At 54.3% G+C, this 27,951-nt stretch overlaps 1 protein-coding gene and 1 long non-coding RNA gene across 8 annotated transcripts; one reads left to right on the forward strand and one right to left on the reverse strand.

Moving 5' to 3' along the window:
* Positions 1-27,950, reverse strand: LOC126939590 (uncharacterized). Of its 2 annotated transcripts, XR_007720422.1 has the most exons (5): positions 27,877-27,950; positions 16,281-16,582; positions 3,100-5,973; positions 1,841-2,499; positions 1-1,569 (listed from the first exon to the last, which is right to left on the reverse strand). It is a non-coding gene; the product is annotated as an uncharacterized LOC126939590 (long non-coding RNA). The 2 variants fall into 2 exon arrangements; XR_007720420.1 differs by lacking the exons at positions 16,281-16,582; positions 27,877-27,950 and adding an exon at positions 6,650-6,830 and having other exon boundaries at positions 1-2,499.
* PTPN7 (protein tyrosine phosphatase non-receptor type 7) lies at positions 9,872-24,772 on the forward strand. 6 transcript variants are annotated; one of them, XM_050763941.1, is made up of 10 exons: positions 9,872-10,057; positions 11,964-12,133; positions 13,130-13,313; positions 13,610-13,694; positions 15,823-15,899; positions 17,102-17,239; positions 17,590-17,700; positions 18,719-18,876; positions 21,318-21,431; positions 23,024-24,772. In XM_050763941.1, the coding sequence occupies exons 1-10, from the start codon at positions 9,884-9,886 to the stop codon at positions 23,115-23,117; spliced, it is 1,305 nt and encodes a 434-aa protein (XP_050619898.1). In that variant the 5' UTR covers positions 9,872-9,883; the 3' UTR covers positions 23,118-24,772. The 6 variants fall into 6 exon arrangements, with proteins under 6 accessions (XP_050619898.1, XP_050619879.1, XP_050619854.1 ...); XM_050763922.1 differs by having other exon boundaries at positions 9,892-10,057; positions 11,960-12,133; XM_050763897.1 differs by lacking the exon at positions 9,872-10,057 and adding an exon at positions 10,157-10,871 and having other exon boundaries at positions 11,960-12,133.
* Position 27,951: the final 1 nt, after the last annotated feature.

The raw sequence follows: 27,951 nt of genomic DNA on the forward strand, positions 1-27,951 counted from the left end.
AAAAAAATTAGCCAGGTGTGGTAGCAGGCACCTGTAATCCCAGCTACCTGGGAGGCTGAGGCAGGAGAACTGCTTGAACCCTGGAGGTGGAGGTTGCAGTGAGCCGAGATCACGCCACTGCACTCCAGCCTGGGTGACAGAGCAAGCCTCCATCTTGGGAAAAAAAAAATATATGGCACACAGTTCAGCCACAGTGGCTCACGCCTGTAATCCCAGCACTTTGGGAGGCCAAGGTGAACAGACTGTTTGAGGTCAGAAGTTCAAGACCAGCCTAGCCAACATGGTGAAACTCCATCTCTACTAAAAAAAAATTAAATAAAATAAAAATACAAAAATTAGCCAGGCAAGGTGGCGGGCGCCTGTAATTCCAGCTACTCAGGAGGTTGAGGCAGGAGAATCACTTGAACCCAGGGGCTGAAGGTTACAATGTGCTGAGATCCCGCCACTGCACTCCAGCCTGGGTAACACAGCGAGATTCATCTCAAAAAAAAAAAAAAAAAAAAAAAGAATATGGCACATAGAAGTGCAGAGTAGAGGATGCCAGTCCCCCAGTCCACCACCTGGGGCTGGCCTCCCACAGGCTGCAGCCAGGAACTCACAAGTACAGGTGTGGATCTTCTGAATGCTGGAGTTAAGGTTCCCCGCCCAGGCCCACACTGACACAGCACAGCAGGAGCTGGGCACCAGACTCCTCAAAGTCAGGCTGGAATTGTCCGGGCCCAAGTCAACAAGACCTCCCAGTGACCTCTGGCTGCCCTCCTAGTGCCAAGCGACCCTGTAGCCTTCCCGCTGTCCTGGTGCTGGGGCCCAGTCAATGGCCAGGTCAGAGGGGCCGCCCCTGCTGATAACCTCCAGTAACTGTGGTGCCAGGGGACCTGAAGAGAAAGGCAATTTGGTGAGGGGTCCATATACCGCCTGCAGCCCTTTGGTGCCCCCTGCCCAGCTCTTCTGAGCCTCTCCCCTGCTCTGACCTCCCTCCCCTGGTTGCAGTGAACTGAGATTACGGCACTGCACTCCAGCCTGGCAACAGAGCGAGACTTCATCTCAAAAAACAAAAACAAAACAAAACAAAACAAAAACAGAAAGTGCTTAGCAGAGTCCAGCACACAGAAGGGTTCAATTGACAACTACTGTCACCACCATCATCCCCTCAGATAGGTGCCCACCACCAGCCAACTGGAGGTGCACTCCCTCTGAGCCTCCAAAGACGCCGCCTCCCCTGCCTGTTGCATCCTGGCTACTTGACCCATGGAGAAGAGATGGGAAGTCTCGGCTGTGTCTCCTTTACCCCAAAAGGCACTCCCAGGTCCACTCTGTGGCATTGGGCCCCACTGCCTAATGGGGCCCGGCAGCAACACTGAACGTCAGCTCATAGGGGGTGCCCGGAGACAGGTGAAGGAAGGTGTGATGGGAGACTCCCCGTCTGACTACTGCCATCAGGTTGGTGCCACCTAGGAGGTCTATAAGCACCACGTGGAGCCAGGCAGCCCCCCTTGGAGCCATTCCCAAAGGCTTGCAAGGCACTGGTGCCCTGGGTATGCAGTACCAGGTGATCCGGAGACACAGGGGCTGCAGGAAGGATGGAGAGAACAAAGTCCGGCTCAAGAAAGACCCCTGGAGCAGGATGCTTGCAGGGACCCTGGCACTAGGGAGCACAAAAGCCCAGGCACATTGGGGCACGGCTGCCTGTGAGGCGCTGGACTTTCCACCATTCCCACCACTCCCAGATTGACTGCCACCTGGGGCCTTGCCCAAGTGCCCAGCTTACCTGTCCACTGAGGGAGGCTGGTTTTTGCTGGGAGGTTGCTAGCCTAGGTGTTAACTTCCAAAATATACTCACTACCTGGCAAGAGGTCTCCAAAATTGTAGCACAGGGTGCCCGGGGGCATGGAGATATTATGTGCCAATGTCTGGGATTCTAGGTGGTAGAGGAGAAGGCGATAGCCATCCTGCTCCCCCGGGGCTTCACCCCATGAGGCCTCCAGGCTGGATGGGCTCCCGGGGCTGTGGAGCTGCAGTCCATGGACAGTTGGCGGGGCTGCATCAGAGGGAGACAGAGACACCAAGGTCACTGCCACAGGGGCATTGCCTGCAGTGCTCCTAAATGGGTGACTGTACTAGACATGGTCTACAGAGAAGTTGCCCTCCCTGCCAGCACTCCAGGGCAGCCCCCTCCTTCCCCAACCCCAGGCAACACCCCCACCCCCTCAGCCTGCAGGCCTCATGCCAGTGCGAGCAGTGAGGGTGACAGTGACATTCTGCCCACAGGGTCGCAGGGCAGTCACTTCCAGCTGGTAGCGACTCCCTGGCACCAGATCCTGGAACTCAAAGCTGGATGCATTGGTGTGGGCCTGGAGCTGCTGCCCTTCAGGAGAGCTGAGGGGGCTCAGACGTGTGAGGCAGAGGGCATGGATGAATAAGCCTGGTTCCGGGGCTGCCCAACTCAGAAAGAGGCTAGTAGGTCTCCCCTGGCTGGTGATGTTCACGTTCGGGGTGGCCCTGGGGAAAAAGAGGTGCTTTCAGAACCCACTAATAGCCTTTCTGCCTTAAAGAAGAATGGAAGGCTAAAAATAAAAAAATAAAAAATAAAATAAAAAATAAACAGAAAAAGAAAAAGCCAGGGTAGAGGCAGGGTCTGGTGTGGAAACACTGGCCCTACACCCCTGACTCTTCACCCCCAGAACTCTCTCCTCCGCTGAAGACACCTGCCTGCACTCCTTTCCAGGGAGGGGCGTGCTTCCTCCTGCAGGAAGAAAGGGAACAGAGCGTGGGGGAAATGGACAGAGGCCTCTGGGAAGGCTACTGGGGTGGTGGGGCAGGGCCAGGATCCAAGAGAAAGCTCTGTTGCTGTGTCTGACAGCCCCACACACAGCCAAGGGGCATCTCCCAGAGGCATGCCCACAGCGCATCTGTTCTCCAGGCAGGCTGGAGCAATCTGTTCTTGCTCGCTGTGCCACATGCTGGCCCTGGTGGAAAGGGAGCAGACTCTCCTCGCCTAATGCAGACCAGCTGTGGGGCCCCGAGGAGGGCTGGGAGGCCTGGATGTGCCCTGGAGAGTGGGGACCCCACCCGCTGGCCTGCCCCCCATGCCCACCTTACCTCTGCCAAAAAACCCCGGAGCCAGAGCAGGGCAGCAAACAGGATTGGAGGCCTCATCCCGATAGCTACAGAGTAAAGCTGGGAGGCAGCAAGGGGAGGAGCCAGTCCCCTGGCCCCCTTGCCTTGCTGGCTGGCGGGCAAGCAGGCGGGCGGGCATGGGTGGGAAGGGCAGAGTTTCAAGCAGAAGCAGGCAGCAGGCAGCAAAAGCAAGGGGCTGCCTCTTTTTTTTTTTTTTTTTTTTTGAGATGGAGTCTCGCTCTGTCACCCAGACTAGAGTGCAGTGGCCGGATCTCAGCTTACTGCAAGCTCCGCCTCCCGGATTTAAGCCATTCTCCCGCCTCAGCCTCCCGAGTAGCTGGGACTACAGGCGCCCGCCACCTCGCCTGGCTAGTTTTTTGTACTTTTTAGTAGAGACGGGGTTTCACCGTGTTAACCAGGATGGTCTCGATCTCCTGACCTCGTGATCCGCCCGTCTCGGCCTCCCAAAGTGCTGGGATTACAGGCCTGAGCCACCGCGCCCGGCCAAGGGGCTGCCTCTTACTCCCAGAGTCTGACCCCCCATCTCTCCAGCCTTGGCAAGGCTCTTGAAGGGACAGAGGAGGAGACTGGCTCCAGGCCCAGAAGGTGGAAGGGGATTGTGACTCTCAGGCTGCAGACAAGCCCACCTCTTCCCGATGCTGTAGCAGGACAAGCCACAGACAAAACTCCTCAGACACCAGATTAAAGAAGGAAGAGGTTTATTTGGCCGGGAGTGTCAGCAGACTTGCATCTTAAAAGCCGAGCTCCCTGAAAAAGAAATTCTTGGCCTTTTTAAAGGCTTACAACTCTAAGGAGTCCATGTGAAAGAGTCATGATGAATTGAGCAAGTGTGGGGAACGTGACTGGGGGGCTACATGCATCAGCTAATAGAACAGAAAGTTTTGCAATGCTTTTTCATACAATGTCTGGAATTTACAGATAACACAAGTAGTTTAGATCGGGGTTGATATTATTATTACCTTTTTTTTTTTTTTTTGAGACAGAGTCTCGCTCTGTCGCCCAGGCTGGAGTGCAGTGGCCAGATCTCAGCTCACTGCAAGCTCCGCCTCCCGAGTCTACACCATTCTCCTGCCTCAGCCTCCCGAGTAGCTGGGACTACAGGCGCCCGCCACCTCGCCGGGCTAGTTATTTGTATTTTTTTAGTAGAGACGGGGTTTCAACGTTAGCCAGGTTGGTCTCGATCTCCTGACCTCGTGATCCGCCCGTCTCGGCCTCCCAAAGTGCTGGGATTACAGGCGTGAGCCACCGCGCCCGGCCTATTATTACTTTTTTAACTCCTAGGGCCAGGTGGTGGTGCCAAGGTTGTCTGGCTATTTATCTTACTTCTGTTTCTTTCCAACTTTTTGCTTTCTCTCTTTCCTCCTCTCTTGTGAACTAGGCAAGATGGGGGGAGGAGGACAGCAGGAGTAGTAGTGGTCTCCTTCCTTAATGCCTCCCCTACCTCTAGCCCACTTCCAGCCCTCAGCTCTCCAGGGAGGAAAGGGTCCTGTGCTCTTGGGGAAGACCCAGAGGAGAGGTGGTTTTGCAAATGGACACATTTGCAGCTGGCTCTCCCACTCCTTGGCCCTGGAGGAGGGGCACGGTGTCTGCTGATTCCATCACCAAATGCAAGATAGATAGTGTTTCCGGGGGTGTGTATGGTCTTGGTGACACCATGTGGATGTGTGTTCCTGTGTCCTAGGTGGATGGCCAGCTGAGTGTGTGCCTCCTTTTGTATCTCCATGTGGTACCATGCTCTTGTGGACAGAAGCACATCCTTTGGCTCCTGAGTCACAGCAATTGTAGATCTAGAGCCCACCTGGCCTTTGGGCCTCCTCTGGTCGCACCTCATCACTGCCAGATGAGGAAGGCGATAACCAGAGAGGGGAAGAGCCCAAGTTTGTGAACAGAAAAGCTGGGCTTGAACCTGGGACTACAGACTCCACAAAACAGAGATGGCGGACCCTGCTCCTAACCTCCCGAACTGGGGTCCTCTCAGCTGGGAATCCTCTGAGGAGCAATTCAGGTACCTGGGACTTTTGCTTGCCTTCCCCCACTTCCTCTCCCCGGATCAGCAGCGTCCATCCTGGTTCCCCGGGCCCCTCCCAACCTCCACCTGGCTTTGGGCACTGCTGGAACCCAGGCAAGCCTGCCTGAGGCCTGTCCTCAAAGATAACGAAGTTAGGGCTTTGCTTTACTCCTGACTACAACCCGAGTCACCCCGAGCTGCTCACCCAGGTGCTCCCACCCACGGACAACTGAGGATGAGGAGGGAGAACGGAAGAAAAGGCTTTGGGCCCTGGGAGTGAAGCCTAGGACTCAGAACAAACTCAGGAAGTGGGGAGAGGGGATGTGTGGAAAACACACGGGTATGGAAGTCTGAACACCAAGGCAGCCTCTGGGGTAGCTGGATTCTCCTGGGCCTGCCCCAGCAGGAAGGACAAGCCTGCCCCAGCTCAGCCCGGCTGCCTGCTCAGGCCACAGCCAGGGGCTGCTTGCCCCTCCCCCGCTCCACGCAGCCCCAAACCTCAGAGCCGCCCACCCGGCCCCTGGATGGGGGCCTGGAAACTCAGCACTGCAGACTCAGGAGATTTTCCAGGCTGTGTGTGCGCCTGCGCATATGTGCTCTTTTGAAAGGCGGGGGCGGGGGGCGGGGGAAGGTTGCAACCAGGGAAACTGATGTGAAAGGGAAGCGGTCCCAGGTCCCAGTGTGACCAAGAGGTGGGGAAAACGACGTACCTTCTCATCCCATCCTCATCCCACTTCACCTGCGGACATCTCACTTTGTTCTTTCTGGTGGCCTTGATCAGCAACCAAAAAGGGGAGAGGCGGGGTGGAGGCGCCCTAATTCGGAACCTAAGGAGAAAAGACGCACAGGACACAGGTCTAGGTAAATGCAGGGTATGTCAGAACCTGCCCAAGAGTCCCCACAAAAAAGAGGCCTGCGGGGCCCAGCACAGACTCCATAGCTAGTCCTTTGGACAGAGCCTTGAGGAGGCACCTGGCCTTAAGAGGCACAGCCACCAGTCCCCAGCGCAGCCTAGGGGACCGGGAGACAGGGCCCCTAGAGGTTCTGATAAATAAGCAGCAGCCAGCTGGGCACGGTGGCTCATGCCTGTAATCCCAGCACTTTGGGAGGCTGAGGTGGGCAGATCACGAGGTCAGGAGATCAAGACCATCCTGGCCAATGGTGAAACCCCGTCTCTGCTAAAAATACAAAAATTAGCTGCGCGTGGCGGTGCGTGCCTGTAATCCCAGCTACTCAAGAGGCGGAGAATCACTAGAACCACGGAGTTGGAGGTTGCAGCGAGCTGAGATGGCGCCACTGCACTCCAGCCTGGTGACAGAGTGAGGCTCCATCTCAAAAAAACAAAATAAAATAAATAAGCAGCAGCCTCCCCAGCCCAAACCTCTCCATTCAGCAAAAGAAAAGGTACCGCAAGGGCTGTATCTCCACCCCCACAGACAAACCCACATCCTCTCCCTAGAGAACCCCTGGGGTTCCCCCCACTACCCTGAGGTCTCAGGGCACCTTACTGATTCCTTCTGGAGAGAGCCAGCCAGGAGGCAGAGGAGAGGGCAAGGGGCAGGTCCAGGAGTCCTGGCTCCCAAATGTGAACTGGCCTGGCCTACAGCTGTCCCGGGCAGCGCTCTTCCGGCTCCTCCCTGCTCTCTCACAGCCTGAAGCCAGGCCTTGGGCAGCCCCCACACTGGAGGAAGATAATCACCGGGCAGCAGAGGGGTGGGGTGGCTCAGGACAGCCAGGCCGCCCACTCCCCCTGCTGCCTATACTATGGGGAAGGTGGCCAGGGAGTGGGGGAAGGCCTAGTTCCCCCTGACCAGGTCATGGGAGAGCAGGGGAGGGGCTGGTCACGTGTGGATTGACACTGTGCATGTGCATTTGTGCAAATGTGGGCCATGAGGGTGTACACATCTGTCTTGATGGATGCATGAGTGGGTGTCCAGGGACAACACAGAGCGGGAGGGAGACGGGAGCCCCTGGGAAGAAAAGGCCACATTGTAGAATAGATGTCCATTTGGCTGGCTCTGGGCTTGGGAGAGAGGGAGGGACTCTTCTACCCTAAAGCCTTCCTGCCAGGGTCCTGAGTTCCAGCAACGGGCAAAGAACCAGGTACTTTCCTGGACCTCCTGGCAAGATGGCCCAGTGCCGAGCAGGGCTGGATTGCTGGTCCTCCCAGCCAGGGGTAAGGGGTATGGGATGTTCCCCTTCACCCAAAAGGTAGCAGGAGGTCCTAGCTGGCCCAGCACAGGGGTGCAGCTTTGAGACAGGGGTGCAGTTGTCACTCTGGTCAGCCCAGACCCATCCCATGCCCCTAACAGCACTTCCCTGCCCCACTCACCCTGTCTCCCCTGCTGTCTCCCTGCTTCCTCCGGGATGAGGCCTCCCAGATCCAGTTCTCAGTGTTTCTGTCTCCCCCACACAAACAGCAACAAGCCTGGGCCTATAAAGTTGGGGCAGAACGAGCCGGCTCAGGCTGGCCTAGGATTTTGGGGGCAAGAAGGATGGAGGAGCAGCCGCCCAGGATCCTAGTGCTTCTCCAGAGAGGAGCCGAGGAGGGCAGCTAGGAAGGGGGCAGAGCAGGTGGAGTGTGCAGGACCCAGGAGTCCTGGCCCCCAGCAGCTGACTCTCTCCCCAGGATCCTCCTCTTGGATAATTAGAGGGTGGCAGCCTTTGCCTGTGGGAGCCAACTGCACCCTAGCAAGGAGTTCCCTACTCCTTAGGGGCTGGCAAGGAGCAAAGACTTCTGAGAATTCTAGATGTAATGGCCGCCTTTCCCCTGGGCGGGGGGCTTCTGACACTTGGGGCAGGGAGCTGCAGCTCATAGCCCTGGAACTGGGAATCACTAGAGGGGGAAACAAGAGAGTCAAGACGTGTGTGGCCAGAGCTCGGGAGGGCTGAGGGCACCCACCACAGCCTCAGATGGGACAAGGCCTGACTCTCAGGATGCGTCATGCCCTGCATCAGTCCCTCCCCAGCCTGGCCTGCCCTCTCTGTCCTCCCTGGTGTGGACTCTGTCCCACCCAGGATGCTGGGAGACCCCTGGGAGTGACTCCTTCCTGAACTTCCTCAGTGCTCTGGTGGAAGCGCCCCAGCAGCCCTGGTTCGGGGAGAAAGTCAGCAATGAGGAGGAAGAGGGAGGCTGTCGAGAGGTGAGACCCGGCAGCCGTGACCTCCTCACCCTGTGCTGCTCCCAGGCCCACTTCCCCAGCCAGCTCCTCCCAGCTCCTCGCTCCTCTGGCTACTGACTCCCAACCTCTCCTCCGGGAGCAAATCACTCCATGGGCTGACAAGGAAGGTGCTATGATCATCCCCCAGTGGAGGGAGGAAGCTGAGGAGGAGACTGAGACTCAGCAATTTGCCCAAAGTCACACAGTTAATAAGCTACGTTTAGACTCATTATGCACAGATCTTTCTGATTTCCAACGATTACTATACTTTCTCTGGAGACGAGGGTGGCTAGAACCTAAATCTCAACCCAGGAACACAAATCAATTCGAGTGATGGAAGTTTGACAGCTGCTGGGACCACGGGTGGGAAGGTTCTGGAGGGGAGAGGGAGTCACTCCCAGGAGCCTCCCAGCAGCCCAGATGGGACGGAATCCACTCCAGAGAGGGCAGAAAGGGGCGTCCCAAGTCACCAGGCCAGGCTGGGGAGTGGGTGGTGCAGGGCGACGATGCATGTTTTGTCCCATCTGAGGTTGCAGTCGGCACCCTCAGCCCGCATGAGCTCTGGCCACACACCTCCATGGACGTCCAGGCATCTCTAAGCACAGGAGAAGAAGGAGTGGGCAGGAGCCAAGGAGTGACTGTCCCCACACCCGGCCAGAGGGAACAGGGGATCCTTGAGAGGTCTTGCCTCATGCTCAGCCACTACCCCACCTGCCCCCAACTATCTTCCCCATCTCCTGGCTCCCAGCTTCCTTGCTGTGAAGCTCAGCTTCCAACTGTATGGCCCTAGGCCTCGGTCTGTGGGGGCAAAGGGTAGGCTCACAGCCAACAGGGCTCAGACCCTGGAAACTTGGGGGGACCAGGCAGACCTGTGTGGGGAGGGCTTTGCCGCTTCCTCCTCCCACCCCTGTGGTGTCCTAGCTTCCTGTTCTTGATAACAATCAGCATAGGCCCAGAGCCGGGCCCTCTTTCCAACCCCCACCTGCCCCCTCCTGTGTCCCCAGGGCCCCCACTACCCACCAGTGGAAACACTGACTGGTGTGGGGGGTGAGGCAGAGGCCAGTCTCCGGGTCACTGCCCGCAAGCATGTTAGGGATTCCCAGGTTCCTGCTCCCCTCCACTCTCTCCTGAGCACAGGAGCCAACCCATTTCCCAGCCCTAATTGGCCTCCTCCTCGGGGAAACCCACCCACTCTGGAGAGGAGCGCAGGCTGCAGGGAAGGAGGCGCCAGGATCAGCTGGCCATGGAGGAGCTCAAAAAAGAGCCAGCCCCTGTCCCCACTGCCCAGAGCAAGGGCGGGTGCTGGGAGGCCTTCTGAGCCTCTGAGAGCCGTTCTTGTTCTTCATCTCAACCCTCCTCCCCAAGGGGCCAGCAGAAGGCCAGCCCCCTCCCGACCACCCCCTCCAGCATGCCTACCCCCTGTGTCTAGGGTACCTCATTTCTTTTTTGCTGTCACCATTTGACAGCTGAATCAGGGAAGTGGGAGGAAGAAAGAGGACGTGGATTGCGCGTGTTGGGGGCCGGGAAGGGAAGGGCGTTTGAAATGTTACAAGGTAAAAGGAGGCCTGCAGCAAGCATGAATCGGCTGGGCTGCTGGCCCGCAAGGAGCCTGCCAAGGCCAGGCAGGGGCAGTGGGCAGAGGAGTCTTGGACTTGGGGGCCACCCTTCAGGTCCCAGGCATCCAGGCACCCCAGCAGCGAAGAGGACATGGGAGTCTCCTGGTGTGAGGGCCAGAGACTCTCCACTGTCTGTAAGTCTTCTAAGTAGATGTCAGGGTTCTGGGAGGAGGCCTGCAGGGGGCTGGGGGCCTAGGGGAAGTCCCTCAGACTCCCTCCCACAAGTGGACTCTGCTATCTGTTTCCTGCTGGGCTGGCTTACACTCAGGCCGCGGGCTGTGGAGAGCTGGGCCATGGCACAGGGCGTGGAGACGACCTTTTTGGCCTGGCCCCAGGCCTTTCCTTCACATTGTGAGGCATGGATTCTTGCCTCCTCTTTTTCCCCACCCCGAGTCTGTGCCACATCTGCTCTGGGAAGATGTGGTCTGTGCTTGGCCATGAATTCCCAAGGCTTGAAGCAGCAAGGGCTTTGAGGGAGAGGACTGTGAGGCAGAAGCAGAGAAGCAGAAATAAGCCTCCGGCCAAGGTCAGGTTGAGCAGGAGAGCCTTGGGTTCTTTGTGGGACAGCACAGAGCTGGGGGTCAGGCGAGCTGTGCCCAGCAAGTAGGCAGTGGCTGGATGTGACAAAGACCCAGAGGAGAAACACAGCAGGAGGGGAGAGGGTCTGGAAGCTGGGGAAAGCAGGATGGTCGGGAAGGCCTGGCCCCTCACCCATTCCCAGGGAACAGGGCCTTGGGCCCCAGAAGGGCACAGGCGGGAGGCAGCCGACCCCTGGTGGCAGCGGCAGCAGGCACAGGAGGGCAGAATGCAGCTGGGGTGTGCGTGGGTGGCAGCAAGGAGGGGCGGAGGGAGGAAGCTGGCTTCCTGGAGCCTTCTCAGCCCTCAAAGACAGACCGACAGACAGACAGACAGCTGGCAAGAGGCAGCCTGGGGGCCACAGCTGCTTCAGTAAGTATCTGAAGCGGGGACTGGGAGTCCTGTGGCCCTGGGGGGTGCGAACTCCGGGGATATAAGAGGGCATCTCAGGAGGGAGTGCGGGAGGGCGAGTGGGGCGCTCCAATGCCTGGCTGGGGAATGGGTGCTCACAGACCTGGTGTCCCCAAGATGGGGGTGAGCAGGGAAACCACAGGGAGCTGCAAGGAGAGCAAAGGCTGAAGGGACCCTCTCTGCTGCCAGAGACCGTTGCTCTACCACCCACACCTGTGCCGGGCCCACTCTGTCCCCTCACCTCCATCCCTGCCGCCTTGGTGACTCAACAGCCCCGCCACCTCGCCCACTGTGACCCTGGCTCTGGGAGATAGGGACTGCCCCCAAGAGGAGATGGTCCCATCACCTCCATGCCCCCTGTCTTGCCCCCAGCTGTCGCCTCACCATGCGCTGTCGCTCAAGGGCTTGGTGAGGCCATTTCCTGTGACGGTTACAGAGGCGGGAGACGGGGGGATGGGCAGGAGGAGGAAGGAAACACCTCCAGCCTACCTCCCTGGACAGAGACCCCAGAAGCCAGAAATGGACTTGGGAGTGGAACAGCAGCAGTTAGGAGAGGACCCTGCTGGGGTCCAGGAGCCCGCCTGCCTGGCTGCCCAATCAGCTCCAACACTGCTGGAGGCCTCCATTCTCTGTTCAGGAGAAGGCCCACTGGTTAGCTCAGAGATGGCTTCTGCACGCTTTCTCCCTTCTGTCCTAGAGAACACATGTTTTCTGTTTCCTCCCTTGCCTTCTCCCACTTGGACCCGCTCAGAGCCCTGTGTACTCTGGTGTGTGGCCTCTCTCCCCTCTCTCTTTTCCTCCTCCTGGATTCTTTCCTATCTTCATCCACAATCTCTACCCTTTATCTTGCCGTTACTCTGACCCCAGACTGCCTTGTGTCCTGGGTCCCGCCAAATAGATCCTATCCTTCCCTTAGTGAAAATGAGGCTACCTCTTGGGAAACAGAAGACGCCCCAGTGAAAACAGAGCGCAAAGCCGGCCTAGTGTGGGAGCCTCCTTCTGGCCAATCAGCAGGCCAGAGAACAGCAGCGGAGGACCCTGTCTTTCAGGCAGACCTCATGGCTGAATGAGCCTCCCCTGGGCCTAGCACCCCACCCCAGCATGGTCCAGGCCTGTGGGGGGCGCTCCAGAGCACAGCCGCTGACCTTGTCTTTGGGGGCAGCCATGACCCAGCCTCCGCCTGCCAAAACGCCAGCCAAGAAGCATGTACGGCTGCAGGAGAGGTGAGATCTTCCCTGGGAGAGGGGTCTTCCCCGCCCTGCGTCCCCATTCCGCTCCTCCCTTCCCTCCATCTGCTCCTCCAGCTCTGACAGCAGGGTCCAGAGGGCCCTCAGTTGTTGACTCCTATTTGGAAAGGAAACCAGTAGTGCTCATTTGCATGTCTTTTGCATGTCTGGAGCACAGAGTTTCATATCAACCCTGAGCCTGCTCCCTAAATTCCAGGCAAGGCCAGCAGCTTTCTTGGTGCTGGATGCATGTCAGAGCCACAGGGCCTGGCTGGGAGTGGGAAGAGGCAAGCGGCTGGAAGAAGCAGTTGAGTTCAAGGCTGCCCTGTTCTGGCTGACAAAGGGAGAGGGCTGAGCCGGGCATGGTAGCTCATGCCCCAAATCCCAGCACTTTGGGAGGCTGAGGTGAGAGGATCTCTTGAGTCTAGGAATTAGAGACCAGCCTAGGCAATATAGTGAGACCTCCTCTCTCTCAAAAAAAAAGGAGGGCATACAGCAGGGGCCCGAACCCTAAATTTACTGGGCCTCCAGGTTAAAGGAAAGACAAAGAGCGGCCCCCTCAGAGGTGCCTCATAACAGTAATACTTGTAAGAAAAGCAAATATGGTCAGGCACAGTGGCTCATGCCTATAATCCCAGCACTTTGGGAAGCCAAGGCAGGAGGATCACTTGAGTTCAAAACCAGCCTGAGCAACAGAGCAAGACCCTGTCTCTCCAAAAAAAAAAAAAAAATTTAAATTAGCCAGGTGTGGTAGCATATGCCTGTGGTCCCAGCTACTCTGGAAGCTGAGGTGGGAGGATCGCTTCAGCCCAGGAGTTTGAGGCTGCTGTGAGCCACAATTGTGCCATCACACTCCAGCCTGGGCAACAGAGAGAGGCCCTATCTCCAGCCTGGGCAACAGAGAGAGACCCTATGTCTAAAAGAAAAGATAAAAAGAAAAGGAAAGCAAATATGATTGGGTGCTCACTAGGCAGTGGGGGGCTATACCTGCAGGCGGGGCTCCAATGTGGCTCTGATGTTGGACGTTCGGTCGCTGGGGGCCGTAGAACCCATCTGCTCCGTGAACACACCCCGGGAGGTCACCCTACATTTCCTGCGCACTGCTGGACACCCTCTTACCCGCTGGGCCCTTCAGCACCAGCCACCCAGCCCCAAGCAGCTGGAAGAAGAATTCTTGGTAAGAAATTGGGGTCCCCTCCGAATCACTCTGCCGTCTGTATCAGAGGCAGCCAGCTGGAACCATTCTCTCACGGGCACCGTGGGCATGTCTCCTCTTTGGGCCCCTTAGGAAAGAGAACGTCAGGGCTGAGGGAGGGGGCTGCCCCCAGGCTTCCCCTTCTGCCCCCACCCCATCTAGGCCTACATACTAATGTCGAGAAGGAATGGCCAGAGTCCAGCTGTTCTAGAAAAAGGTAGAAGGGAGAGAAAAGGAGGCTAGGAGTCAGCTGCTCACCCATTTCCTCCCCCTGCCAGAAGATCCCTTCAAACTTTGTCAGCCCCGAAGACCTGGACATCCCTGGCCACGCCTCCAAGGACCGATACAAGACCATCTTGCCAAGTAAGAACTGCAGCTGGGATGGAGGGAGTTGGGTACAGTCCCTGGGGCTAGAGAACTTCACAGGACAAAGTACACAGTTTCAGCCAGGGAAGGACAACCTTGCTTGGCACATCTTCTCTCAGCAGAGAAAGGGGGAAGAATCAGCAAGAATCACAACAGCAGCAATAATAATGTTTGCAGATATGTACCTTGGGCCAGGCCCTGCTCTCAAACCTTTTTTTTTTTTTAAAGACGGAGTTTTCGCTCCTGTTGCCCAGGCTGGAGTGCAATGGCGCAATCTCAGCTCACTGCAACCTCCGCCTCCCAGGTTCAAGCGATTCTCCTGCCTCAGCCTCCCAAGTAGCTGGGACTACAGGCATGCGCCTCCACACCCGGCTGATTTTGTATTTTTAGTAGAGATGGGGTTTCTCCATGTTGGTCAGGCTGGTCTTGAACTCCCGACATCAGGTGATCCGCCCGCGTCAGCCTCCCAAAGTGCTAGGATTAGCACTGCGTGAGCCACTGCGTCCAGTCTCAATCTTTTATATTCACTCATTTCTCACAACAATCCCATGAAATTTGTACTGTGATATTATGATGACCATTTTACAAATAAGGAAATTAAGGCACAGATAAGTTGAATATGTTACCTAAGATATTCAGCTTAGCTACTTGCACGAAGCCCTTTTCCTTGTCTTCCTCTCGCTTGGGAAGTGCCCAGCCAAGGCTTGTGGTGGAGGAAGCACCACCAGGAGGGCTCCCAGAGAGAGGGCTTTGAAAAAGTCAGATGGAGACAGGGCAACGGCCAGCAAGAGAGCAGTGGCGGGGGGGATGGAGGACACTCAGCTAGGAGGGGGTGACCCTGCAAGCTGACAGACCCAGGACAAGCACCTTCCATTTTTCAGACGCAGGCACGAGGCCCCGGAGCCTCTCCCTCCCTCCCCTGCTCTCCCTATAGGGAAGCTACTCCCAGCTTGAGGCTTTAGCTCAGTGAGCACATGGGCCCTGTCTCCTGCTAACCCTCCTGGAGTGCTCTCTGCCTGAATGGGCGGATCAAGGGGCTATTAGCGCTATTCCAGGCCAGGGGGAGGAGTACCCCTGTTCTTGGCCTAATTCTAATCAGCCCTGCAGCCACCAGAAAAGGGAACAATTCCTTTGCCTGAGATTCCCCTGGTCCCCAGGGTATCCTCTGTCCATGACCAGGCTGGCATGAGCAGAGCAAGAGTCTCTTCTCCTTTCCTCACAAGCCAGCTTCTTCATCCATGTTTGGGTTTCATTTAGAGAAATCCTTCCCCCTTAGAGGCAGAGGCCAAATGCCTCATGGCTGAGTGGAATCTGAGTCCTAGTTCCACTTCACGGCTGTGTGATATCCAGCAAGTTGCTCATCTGAATCCCATATTCACCATTAGAAAACAAATTCTTCTTCCTCTACATCTCTTTTTCCATTCCTACTGGCATAATCTTATTCTAAACCTGTACTGATCTAAAGGATAGAATTCTATATATATTAGAATATTATATCTGATATTATATCTTCCCATTTGGTCTCTGCTGTTCCGTTCCCTTTCTTCTCTAGTCCATCCTATATAGCACCACTCAGTTAACCTTCCCAAACTATTGCTTTGATCATGTCACTGTCCTGCTCAAAAACATTATATAGCTCCCTACCGTCTGCGTATAAAATTCTTCATAGGGGCCAGACATGGTGGCTCACACCTGTAATCTCAGCACTTTGGGAAGTTGAGGTGGGAGAATTGCTTGAAGCTAGAAATTCACGACCAGCTTGGGCAACAAAGTGAAACCCTGTCTCTACCAAAAACATAAATAAATAAATAAGCCAGGTGTGGTGTGGCATGTGCCTGTAGTCCCAGCTATGTGGAAGGCTGAGACAGAAGTATCACTTGAGCCCAGGAGTTAGAGGTTACAGTGAGCTGTGATCACACCACTGCACTCCAGCCTAGGCAACAGAGTGAGACCCTGTCTCTAAAAACAACAACAACAACAACTTCAGTGGGGATAAGGCCACCTGCTGTACACAAGGTGCTGGGACTGTGATGAGCACAGGAACTCTCTTCTTTCTGATCCTGCTGGAGTCTGTGTTAGTTGGTCACCTTCTGACCTCTGACCTCTGCTGATTTTTATTTCCTAGATCCCCAGAGCCGTGTCTGTCTAGGCCGGGCACAGAGCCAGGAGGACGGAGATTACATCAATGCCAACTACATCCGAGTGAGTGGCCTGGCTGCAGTGGTGGGTGGGGAATGGGGGAATTCTCAGACATCTGAGAATATCTTCCAGCTGTGACTGGTGGATCAGTGCCTGCATTTCCTGCCCTCCCTGCTCCAGCTCACTGCTGTCATAGCCCTACCAAGCTGGGCTGGCACTGAACGCGCCCTAAGGCACCAACCTAAAAAACGGAGCAGATGTTGAAAAATATCTGGAGAGACCACCGAGTCTCCCTAACCTCCACTATCAGCCCTCCCATGCCACCCTCTAAACTTAGCAGGAAGTTAGTGTTGTTGAACCCAATCTCCAGCTCCTTGAGAGGTCGCAGCTCCCGAGAACTGCATGGGTGATGCCAGCAGTAATGGGACCTCCCCCACAACTTACCTTAACTGACCCTCAAGTAGCCCCTCTTATGTGAAGACGGTTGATTGATGTCAAGCTATAGGAAGCTCCAGGCCAGGTGGATGCTCCTCGACAGCTTCTCGCTGCTGTGGACCCTAAGGCGATGTAAAAGCAGCGCTCTCTAGTGACTCAGTGTGGTAAGACATCAGTCAGGGGCGCAGGGAGGCGAAAAGCTCTTAGCTAGGGAAGCTATGGGGAAACACGATCTTCCATTTGTCGGCCAATACCAGATCAACTGCAGTCCTGATTCCACCATCATCTTGAGGAGCAGGAAGCTGAGGGTCCTGAAGGTGAGAAAATCAGGTTAGGGAGACTGTGCTACATTTTGCTACTACTTTTATAGAAAAGTAACATGTAAGTGTGAAACGGTCACTGAACAAATATTAAACACTGTTTAGGTATTTTGTGCTAGAAGAAAGCAGCAGGGGAGGAAGAGAATAAACATTTATAGAGCACTTGCTATATTGACTCAATATATTTTACTGAATTTAATCCACTCTACATTCCTACAAGATAGATATTATTATGCCCAATTTACAGATGATACAACTGAGGCTTACGGAGGCTAGGTAACTGGCCTATAGTGGCACAGCCAGGAAACAGCAGAACAGGGATCTGATCCTCACTCCAGAACCCATATCCTTTCCACCGTGTGGCTTCTGAGTGTGCGTGTTCATGCACGTGTGTGTCTATACCTGTAGTTCACAGCTTCAGGCTGACCCCAACACCTGAGGCATCCAGGATCACCCCAGAGTTCTGCTCTCACTGCTCCCCACCCCTTCCCCTGTGCTTCCACCTTCCAGGGCTATGATGGGAAGGAGAAGGTCTACATTGCCACCCAGGGCCCCATGCCCAACACTGTGTCGGACTTCTGGGAGATGGTGTGGCAAGAGGAAGTGTCCCTCATTGTCATGCTCACTCAGCTCCGAGAGGGCAAGGAGGTAGGAGGCAGAGCCACGTTCATGATGAACCCAGAAAGTGCTATGCCCACCCCACCCCCTACTCCCTACAAAGGGCAGCTCAGGACCAGAGGTTTCCCTGGGAGCCAGCCCCAGCTCATACCTCTCAGAAAATTCCCTGAGATATACCCCTGGGAGGCTGTCCATGGCCGAAATATAGGATAGAGTGAGCACTCTGCTTGCAGGTGTCAAGCTCAGAAGAGCCAGGCTCCCTGTTGCTGACCTTCCATCCAGTAGGGGTGGAAAATGGGGAGGAGACACCGGCCCCTCTTTGCTGCCCTGTCACCTGCTCCAGCTGACCCTCTTCTGACTCCCAGCTTCCTCCCTCCTAGAAATGTGTCCACTACTGGCCCACAGAAGAGGAAACCTATGGACCCTTCCAGATTCGCATCCAGGACATGAAAGAGTGCCCAGAATACACTGTGCGGCAGCTCACCATCCAGGTACCACCCCAGGGGCCAGGCCCAGTGGGAGGTTGGGCTGCCCACAGCATCTCTGGAACTCAGGCCGGCTCTTCACTAGGAGCCAAGGGTTTGCTCATCTAAACCATCTTAAATCCACATCTATAGAAGAAAGAGAAACTTGAGCACTGCCCTCAGCCTCTAGTCTAATAGGGCAGAGCCAAAAAGCCAAATAGGACTGCCAAGAAGTACCCACCTGTCTGTGTGAATGGTCAGGCGAGGATAGGCAGGATCCAGGAGCCGGGCCAAGGGAAGGAGAGGAGGTTAAAGGAGATGTGGAAGGCCAGGTGTGGCAGCTCTGCCTGCAATCCCAGCACTTTGGGAGGCTGACGCGAGTGGAGTCCTCCTGAGGTCAGGAGTTCCAGACCAGCCTGGCCAACATGGTAAAACCTTGTCTCTACTAAAAATTACAGCTACTTGGGAGGCTAAGACAGGAGAATCACTTGAACCCAGGAGGCAGAGGTTGTAGTGAGCCAAGATTGTGCCACTGCACTCCAGCCTGGGTGATGGAGTGAGACTGTGTGTCTCAAAAAAACAAGTAAAAAAAAAAAAGAAAGAAAGAGATGTGGAATAACATGTACATAAGGGCTTTTTAAATGCCTTCTATTATTTTACGGTGTTTTATATTTTTGAAAGCATTCCTCTATCAACTCATTCTCCTCCAAATATCCTAGCAAGTAAACCAGTAAGATATCACTGTCCCCATTTTCCAGGTGAAGAAAATGAGATCAAGGGACTTGCCCAAAGTCATGTGCTTATGGGAAGCAGAGCCAGGACTTGAATTTCGGTGTCTCCCCTCTCCCAGGACAATGCTCCTTCCCAGCATTTTGGAGGGGGAAGCGGTGGAGAATGATGAACATGAAAATTGCAACCTAGCTTGCTTTGAGTAGATGACCCCCCACAGGGTAATTCCAGCCCTTGCCCTCCTCAGTCACCAGAGAAAAAGGCAGACAGTGCCCTCCACCCTGACCTTGGTTCTCATGCCTTGTCTCCAACCCAGTACCGGGAAGAGTGCCGGTCAGTAAAGCACATCCTCTTCTCAGCCTGGCCCGACCACCAGACACCAGAATCAGCTGGGCCCCTGCTGCGCCTAGTGGCAGAGGTGGAGGAGAGCCCGGAGACAGCTGCCCGCCCCGGGCCCATTGTAGTCCACTGCAGGTGCGTGGCCCTCCCTTCACTGCAGCCTGTGGACTGCGCTCCCCTCCCCTGCCCCCTGGGTCTCTCCTGGGGAAGGGTCTGAGCAGAAGAGCATCAGGCAAGCCTAGTCCTTACTTGGACATGACTCACAAGGCCATTCAGCAAGGGCTCTGTTCTTTTCACCTCCTTCATGCAGAACCCAGACATCTGGGCTGGACACCCAGGCCCCATCCACAGAGGGGACAGAATATCAGGAAGGTCCCAGTCAGCTGCAGGAGGACATAAACAGGATTCCAACTGTTGGGGAACTCATTTACTCATTCAACAAATATGTATTGAAAACCCTATTATTGGCCGGGCACAGTGGTTCACACCTGTAATCCCAGCACTTTGGGAGGCCGAGATGGGCAGATCACTTGAGGTCAGGAGTTTGAGACCAGCCTGGCCAACATGGTGAAAACCTGTCTCTACTAAAAAATACAAAAACTAGCTGGGTGTGGTAGCACATGCTTATAATCCCAGCTTCTTGGGAGACTGAGGCAGAAGAATTGCACGAACACTGGAGGCAGATGTTGCAGTGAGCTGAGATCATACCACTGCACTCCAGCCAGGGTGACAGAGCAAGACTCCATCTCAAAAAAGAAAACTTATTATTGTCAGGCACAGTGTTAGATGCTAAAGAGACAGCTGTGAACAAAGCAGTTTGGTTTCTTCCCAGACGGGTTTACAGTCTGGTGAGAAAGAAGGCAGATTAGGCCAGGCACAGTGGCTCATGCCTCTAATCCCAGCACTTTTGGAGGCTGAGGCGGGAGGATCACCTGAGGTCAGGAGTTCGAGACCAGCCTGGCCAACATGGTGAAACCCCATCTCTACTAAAAATACAAAAAGTAGCACGTGCATGTAATCCCAGCTACGTGGGAGGCTGAGGCAGGAGAATTGCTTGAACCTGGGAAGTGGAAGTTGCAGTGAGCTGAGACTGTACCACTGCACTCCAGCCTGGGCAACAGAGCAAGACTCCATCTCAAACAAACAAACAAAAACAAACAAAGAAGGCAGATTAAACAATTAAATACCGGCCGGGCCTGTAATCCCAGCACTTTGGGAGGCCAAGGCAGGCGGATCACCTGAGGTCGGGAGTTCGATACCAGCCTGACCAACATGGAGAAACCCTGTCTCTACTAAAAGTACAAAATTAGCTGGCCATGGTGGTGCATGCCTGTAATTCCAGTTACTTGGGAGGCTGAGGCAAGAGAATCACTTGAACCTGGGAGGTGGAGGTTGCGGTGAGCTGAGATCACACCATTGCATTCCAGCCTGGGCAACAAGAGCAAAACTCTGTCTTAAAAAAAAAAACAAACAAACTATTAAATATCACACAATGTGATGAGAGCTGTGATGGGGATATGATGGGGAGCATAGAACCAAGTCTCCTAAGCCAGACTTTGACCAGAGAAGGTTTTCCAAGAGAAAGGCCATCTAAGCCAAGCTAAGACCTGAAAGGTGAATTAGCCAAGCGAAGAGAGGGAAGGGAACACATTCCAGGCAGGTGGAACAGCATATGCTAACTAAGGCCCAGAGAAGAAATGTGAAAATGGATACACTGCTGGGAGCAGGGTTACAGGTTGGGCCCAGAGGTTATGTGTGGGGTAATGATGAGAGATGGGTTTGGAAGGCCAGTGAAGGTCAGATGATGAGGGGCCTTGTAGGACTGGCTAAGACACTTGGTTGTAAAATAACACTTTGGCTATAGAGTGAAAAATGGATTGGGCTGGAGTGAGAGGGTATCGTAGGGGATAAGACTAAAGAAAGAGATCATTTGGGAGTGCATATCCTAAATAAAACAGAGCACAGAGGCAAAAAGCATGACACAGGGCCTTCCCAGCCCACCCACAGGTAGCAGTGGGACATGTGCAGGGAGGTCATTAGAGGCTCACGCAAGAGGAACAGGAGGCCTGGGGAGTTTTGAAATAAACAGAGGGCACGATGGAGCAAGCAGAGCAGAGCGGAGAGAAGACTGTGGGAGGGCGCCGAGGTGGGAAACAGAGGGGCCGGGCATGGGCTGCGTGGAAGATGAGTCTGAGCTGAGAGGAAGTCAAGGTTAGATAAGGAGGGCTCAAGGGTCAGCACGCCCACAAGTGGGGAACTGTCTGTTGGAAACTGCTGTAGATGCTCAGCAGAGTGGAGATCATCAAAACGTCCACAGGGACCAGAAGGTGGCCTGCAACAGGCTTACAGTGAGGCTGGTAAGAAATGTAAACTCCTCCCGTGCCAGTTATAACCTGCCTCCAGCAGGGTCCCCAAGGGGACTGGAATCCGAAGTACTCTACCTGCCCCCATCTCCAGAGTCCTATCCCCAAAATACAGCACCTGCAGGTCCCATTTCTTTCTCCATGGTTTGGGGCCTGGCTCTTAGATTCCCTTGTCTCCCATGACCTCCCTGTCCCCTCCCTGGCTATCTTCAGTGCAGGGATTGGCCGGACAGGCTGCTTCATCGCCACGCGAATTGGCTGTCAACAGCTGAAGGCCCGAGGGGAAGTGGACATTCTGGGCATTGTGTGCCAACTGCGGCTAGACAGGTGGGTCTGTGGGTGTAAACAAGGCCAACAACGTTAATGGGGGGCATCAGTGCCTCTGGGCCCCAGAGCCCTGATAGGCCCATCACCATCAAGCACTCCTGCAAGAAAGGAAGAAACCCTTTCTGCTTAGAGCTGTTTATTTTGCAACTAACAACCAGCAAAAAATATCTATCTGGATGGCCGGGCGCGGTGGCTCACACCTGTAATCCCAGCACATTGGCAGGCTGAGGTGGGTGGATCACCTGAGGTCAGGAGTTCGAGACCAGCCTCGCCAACATGGTGAAACCCTGTCTCTACTAAAAATACAAAAATTAGCCGGACCTGGTGCGGGCCCTTGTAATCCCAGCTACTCAGGAGGCCGAGGCAGGACAGTTGCTTGAACCCAGGAGGTGGAAGTTGCAGTGAGCCAAGATTGTGCCATTGCACTCCAGCCTGGGTGACACAGCAAGACTCTGTCTCAAAAAAAAAAAAAAAAAAAAAAAGAATATCTATCTGGAAAGTTGGCTTGGAGGCCTGGAATTAAACATGATATGAGGCAACAAGTAGTGCAAAGAAGCTCACTGGGTTGAGGCAGAGCCAGTGTTCAGATTCCAACTTTTGTCTCACTGAGATGTCACTAGATTTCTCTGAGCTCCCATTTCTTTTTTTTTTCCTTTCTTTCTTCTTTTTGTAATAATAGAGATGGGGTCTCACTATGTTGCCCAGACTAGTCTCGACCTCCTGGGCTCAACAATGCCCCCTTGGCTTCGCAAAGTACTGGGATTACAGGCTTAAGTCACTGTGCCCAGCCCCCACTTCTTTAGAAGAGATAATGGCTCCTTCCCCCAGAAAACTGTTGTAAGAAATGAGTTAACTTATATGAAAGTGTTTTGGAAATGGAAACTATTATACAAATGTATGGAATCATTATTTTTACTTTTAAGATTATTAGAAAGAAGGAAACTTGAGGCTCAGGAGTATTCCTGGCCCGACTCAAGGCTTCAGAGGTCTGGTTTTGTCCCAGGAGCTGAGTGAATCAAGGAAGACCAAGCGTCAACACGGGGCATCACCCCTCAGCACGTGTAAGGGGCAGAGGACTCCTCTCACAGTAAATCTGAGGGTCAGCAAGGAGGAGTAGCAAGTAGAAAAGATGAATATAGGTGGCGGGGCATGGTGGCTCATATCTGTAATCCTAGCACTTTGGAAGGCCAAGATGGGCCAATCACTTGAGGTCGGGAGTTCAAGACCACCCTGGGCAACATGGTGAAACCCCGTTTCTACTAAAAATACAAAAATTAGCTGGGCATGGTGGCAGGCACCTACAGTCCTAGCTACTCAGGAGATTGAGGGAGGAGAACCACTTGAACCCGGGAGGCAGAGGCTGCAGTGAGCCAAGATCATACCACTACTCTCCAGCCTGGGTATCAGAGTGAGACTGTCTCATAAAAAAAAAGAAAAAAAGAAAAAGAAAAGATTAACACAGGCAAAGGAGTTGGCATGTTCTTTGAGAAAGTCAGGACTTTTCCAGTAGGACCGCAAGAATGTTTGACTGGAGCCATTCAGCCAGCACCCTGACCCTCCTTTACTCATGGTCTGTGTGTTTCTCCTTGCAGAGGGGGGATGATCCAGACAGCAGAGCAGTACCAGTTCCTGCACCACACTTTGGCCCTGTATGCAGGCCAGCTTCCAGAGGAACCCAGCCCCTGACCCCTGCCACCCTCCAACAGCCCAGGCACCCACCTCCCTCAAGCCTGGGAAGGTGGGTCTGGGGAAAGTGGGCCGAGTGATCTGGGGGTACCCCTTGGGTGGGTGTGCTCCTTAGTGGTGCTTGCAGTCACAGGAAGCAGCATCAGTAAGGACAAGGGGCTGGACTCCAGGTCTTCACCACTGGCCACTCCTCTGCTTCCTCTGTTGGCCCCAGATGGACGTAAGGGGAACCTCCAATGTCTCTCTGAACTTAAAGACAGGAGCTGGCAATTTATGACAGACAAAGACAGAAGCCCAGGTGTCCTGGTCTTCTCTAAGACCCTCTTTGTGAGCTTCAGTTTCCTCTTCTATAACGTGAACATTAAGTGCTTAGCTGCCATGAGGGAAAAGCAATGAGAGAAGTTTCTAGAAGCCACTCCAGTCACTCCTTCCTGGGGCTGACAAAAGGGTGATTCCAAGACCATCCTTCACCCGAGGCCCTGCCCAAGCACAGGCCAGATGCAAGAATGGGGAAAAGTCTGGTCCTGATCTCCAAGTCTCAACATCTTAGCAGTGACTCTGCTCCCTGACCAGACATTGGAAGGGCTGGACAACTCCAATCCAAAGAAAGAACAAGGACTCTGGTTACCCTTGCCTCCACTTATGTGTCCTAAGAGTAGGCTACAGAGGTGACCGGGCCTGGCAGTTGAAATCTCAGGAAGAGGGAACATGTGGGGACTACTCAGAGGCAAAGAGGGGCTGCTCCTGCCTCCATGGTTGCTGGCCACTCCCACCAACTACTGTTAGGGAGGCTGAGCAGTCTCTGTTTTGCTTCCATGGCTTAAATAATACCCTGGGTATGCAGGAAGACAAAAGAAAGAGGCAAGGGGAGAAGAGGAGGCAAAGTGCTCAGTCTGATTTTAGATAACCAACCCCGCCATGACCCTCTATACTCCGCATTTGCTGAGTACACCTAGAGAGCTTGGCTGTTTCCAAAAACAATCAGGGTCATAACCATCCATGCAGACATGGAGGCTCGGCTGAAACTGGACTCCTCACTGTCTACCCCAGAGAACGAGCGCCCCTCATCCATCTCAGCATCAACACAATTTCCAGGGGACCTCAGGTCTAACTAAGGACTGAACGCCACACCTCAGGATTCGTCCTTCTTGAATCTGAGACAGGCTGCCTATTCTGAGACGGGGATGAAGGTAAGATGCAGCATCACCGGGCATGCCGCCCCTGAGACCTGCCTTGATACCAGTTCTCTGTGGAAACCCCCGAGGAGCTGGATCTGGAGAACAGCTGGGCCTCCTCACTCAGGACTTCTCTCCTAAAGAACACGCAGTGCTAAAACTGAGGATGATTTCCCTAATGCTTCTGCTTGGCCTTGTGGAGGAGCTGCTCCTTCCTTACAGCCCTGGGGATGGACTTGCCCACACCTCCACCTCCCCTGAGCCCTGTGAGAGGCACAACTGTCTATGCCAATGAGGCTCGGTGGGGGGCTCTCAAGTGCCTGATCCTGCCCTGGGCTCAGAGCCAGCCCAGAGGGAAGCAACTGCACAGCCCCACAGGCCTTCCCTGGCACTGCCCCCCCAACCCCATCTCAGAGCTCAGAGGGCACAAGCTCCAAAACAGTAACCAAGTGGGAAAATAAAGACTTCTTGGATGACTGACTCATTCCTTCTTTCCATCTTCTTCTAGGCCCTCTGGGGCTTCTTTGTAAGAAGAAAGACTGCAGACCAGGGACAGGCAGGCTGCAAATCTTTGCCCTTGGGATATGCACTTTTCTAGCACTTCCAAGGACATAAAATAAGGTGAAACCAAAGTCAATTTAGGAAGTGAGACAGGGTGGACTCTCATAGTCTACTCAGGCAGCTGTAACAATTCCCACTACCGTAAACCGTGTGGCTTCTAAACAACAGAAATGTATTGCTGGCCTGGCGCGGTGCTCATGCCTGTAATCCCAGCCCTTTGGGAGGCTGAGGCAGGTGGATCACGAGGTCAGGAGATCGAGGCCATCCTGGCTAATACAGTGAAACCCTGTCTCTAATAAAGACAAAATATTCGCTGGGTGTGGTGGCACACACCTGTAGTCAGCTACTCAGGAGGCTGAGGCAGAAGAATTGCTTGAACCCTGGAGGCGGAGGGTGGAGTGAGCTGAGATCATGCCACCGTACTCCAGCCTGGACCACAGAACAAGACTCCGTCTCAAAAAAAAAAAGAAAAAGGAAAAAAGAAATGTATTGCTCACAGTTCTGGAGGCTGGGAAGTCTGGGATCGAGACCCTTGCAGACTCAGTGTCTGGCTATTAGGCAGAGCCTTCTTTCTTTTTTCTTTTTTTGAGATGGAGTCTCACTGTCGCCCAGGCTGGAGTGCAGTGGCGCCATCTCGGCTCACTGCAAGCTCCACCTCCCGGGCTCATGCCATTCTCCTGCCTTAGCCTCCCGAGTAGCTGGGACTACTGGCACCCGCCACCACGCCCGGCTATTTTTTTATATTTTTAGTAGAGACGTGGTTTCACCATGTTAGCCAGGATAGTCTCGATCTCTTGACCTCGTGATCCGCCCGCCTCGGCCTCCCAAAGTGCTGGGATTACAGGCGTGAGCCACCGGGCCCAGCCTTAGGCAGAGCTTTCTTTCTGTCCTTGCATGGTGAAAAGGTTGTGGGCTGGTGTTCTTCCCCCCAACCCCACCCGCCCCTTTATAAGGCCCCACCCTCATGACTTAAATCACCTCCTAACACCATCACCTTAGGGGTTAGGACTTCCACCTATGAATTTTGGAGGACATCAACATTCAGTCCATAGCCTTTATCTTAGGAGCTAGAGGGGGACTTATAAAGGGCAGAGGTTAGAAAGATGGTGCTTAGGCCGGGCGCGGTGGCTCAAGCCTGTAATCCCAGCACTTTGGGAGGCCGAGACGGGCGGATCACGAGGTCAGGAGATCGAGACCATCCTGGCTAACACGGTGAAACCCCGTCTCTACTAAAAAAATACAAAAAACTAGCCGGGCGAAGTGGCGGGTGCCTGTAGTCCCAGCTACTCGGGAGGCTGAGGCAGGAGAATGGCGTGAACCCGAGAGGAGGAGCTTGCAGTGAGCTGAGATCCGGCCACTGCACTCCAGCCTGGGTGACAGAGCAAGACTCCGTCTCAAAAAAAAAAAAAAAAAAAAAAAAAGAAAGATGGTGCTTAATAAACCAGAATAGCCGGGCGTGGTGGCTCACGCCTGTAATCCCAGCACTTTGGGAGGCCGAGGTGGGCAGATCACAAGGTCAGGAGATCGAGACCATGGTGAAACCCCGTCTCTACTAAAAATAGAAAAAATTAGCCGGGCGCAGGGGCGGGCGCCTGTAGTCCCAGCTACTCGGGAGGCTGAGGCAGGAGAATGGCGTGAACCCGGGAGGCGGAGCTTGCAGTGAGCCGAGATTGTGCCACTGCACTCCAGCCCGGGCGACAGAGCGAGACTCCGTCTCAAAAGATAGATAAATAAATAAATAAATAAATAAATAAATAAATAAACCAGAATATTGGCCAGGCACAGTGGCTCATGCCTGTAATCCCAGCACTTTGGGAGGCTGAGGCAGGCAGATTGCTTGAGCTCAGGGCTTTGAGAACAGCCTGGACAACATGGCAAAACCCCGTCTCTACAAAATATACAAAAATTAGGCAGGCATGGTGGCGCATGCCTGTAGTCCCAGCTACTCAGGAGGCTGAGGTGGAAGAATCACCTGAGCCTGAGGAGGTGGAGGCTGCAGTGAGTCAAGATCTCACCACTGCACTCCAGCCTGGGTGTCACAGTGAGACTCTTGTCAAAAAAAGAAAAATAAAACAAAAAAAACCCAGAATATTATTCTAGCCCAAACCTTGTGATTCTTCTACTTTGGTAACTTTTTGACTATTTGGGGTCATCTAACTCCGGTCGATTGGACAGATATGGTTGATATTGATAGTTTATCCACTTTTGACTAAAACAATAGACTACATACGACTACATTTGAAAACCAAATCCCAACGGGCAGCCAGCAGAGGCTGGGGACTGCCCGAAGCCTGGGCCTACCCAGACGGTCAGCTGGGGTTGTCAGCCTGCCTGAGCAGGCCCTACGGGTGGGTCCTGCAAGGAAGCGGGCAGGAGTGAGGCAGCTTTGCAGGCACTCCACACCCACTTCAGGAGAACTATCACTTCTCCTCCTGAAGAATTTTTTTTTTTGCTTTTCACCAAAACAGGGCAACATTTGCCTTTGTCACAGATGTTCCTCACTGGAAGCCCCCTGCCAGGACTGTATCTGCTTCGGTATCTTGGGGATGCTGGTAAAAATCGGGAGCAACTTCAAGCGTCCGTTTCACTTGGGGCCAGAGGCTTCCTAACAAGTGGTCGGGGTAAATTGTGGTGAACAAAACAAGATGGAGTATGAAAAGGCCCGAATACGGTTGTCCCTCTGCTCTGGGAGCATTTTGAGAGGATGGGACTCTACCCAGGGATGCTCAGAGGCAAGGGTTCAGGAACAAAAAAGCCTCCATTTGCCTCCCTGTCGTAGAGATCTCATCTTCGTGTCCTGGAAAGTGAGTGACACACTCTCCTTCAACCTGGAAAGGCTCCTGCTTAACCGGGACTTCACCCACCTCGAGCCCACCACCCTTTAAGAAAGGGGGTGCCAGTCAGGGCGCGGCGGTGGGGGACAGCGTCTAAAATAAATTAGACCCCATTTCCTAAGCGCCTCTCGACGCCAGCTGCCAGTCAACCCCCTCCCCTGAAGCCTGCGGGTTCCCTGCTCACCCCACCTGCGGGTGCCGCCCCTGGTCCCTGGCTCCGGCGAGGGAGGAGCGCGCGCTCGGGTGCGAGCAGGACACGGCCCG

The sequence above is a fragment of the Macaca thibetana genome, chromosome 1, assembly GCF_024542745.1.
Source record: "Macaca thibetana thibetana isolate TM-01 chromosome 1, ASM2454274v1, whole genome shotgun sequence".
NCBI lineage: Eukaryota > Metazoa > Chordata > Mammalia > Primates > Cercopithecidae > Macaca > Macaca thibetana.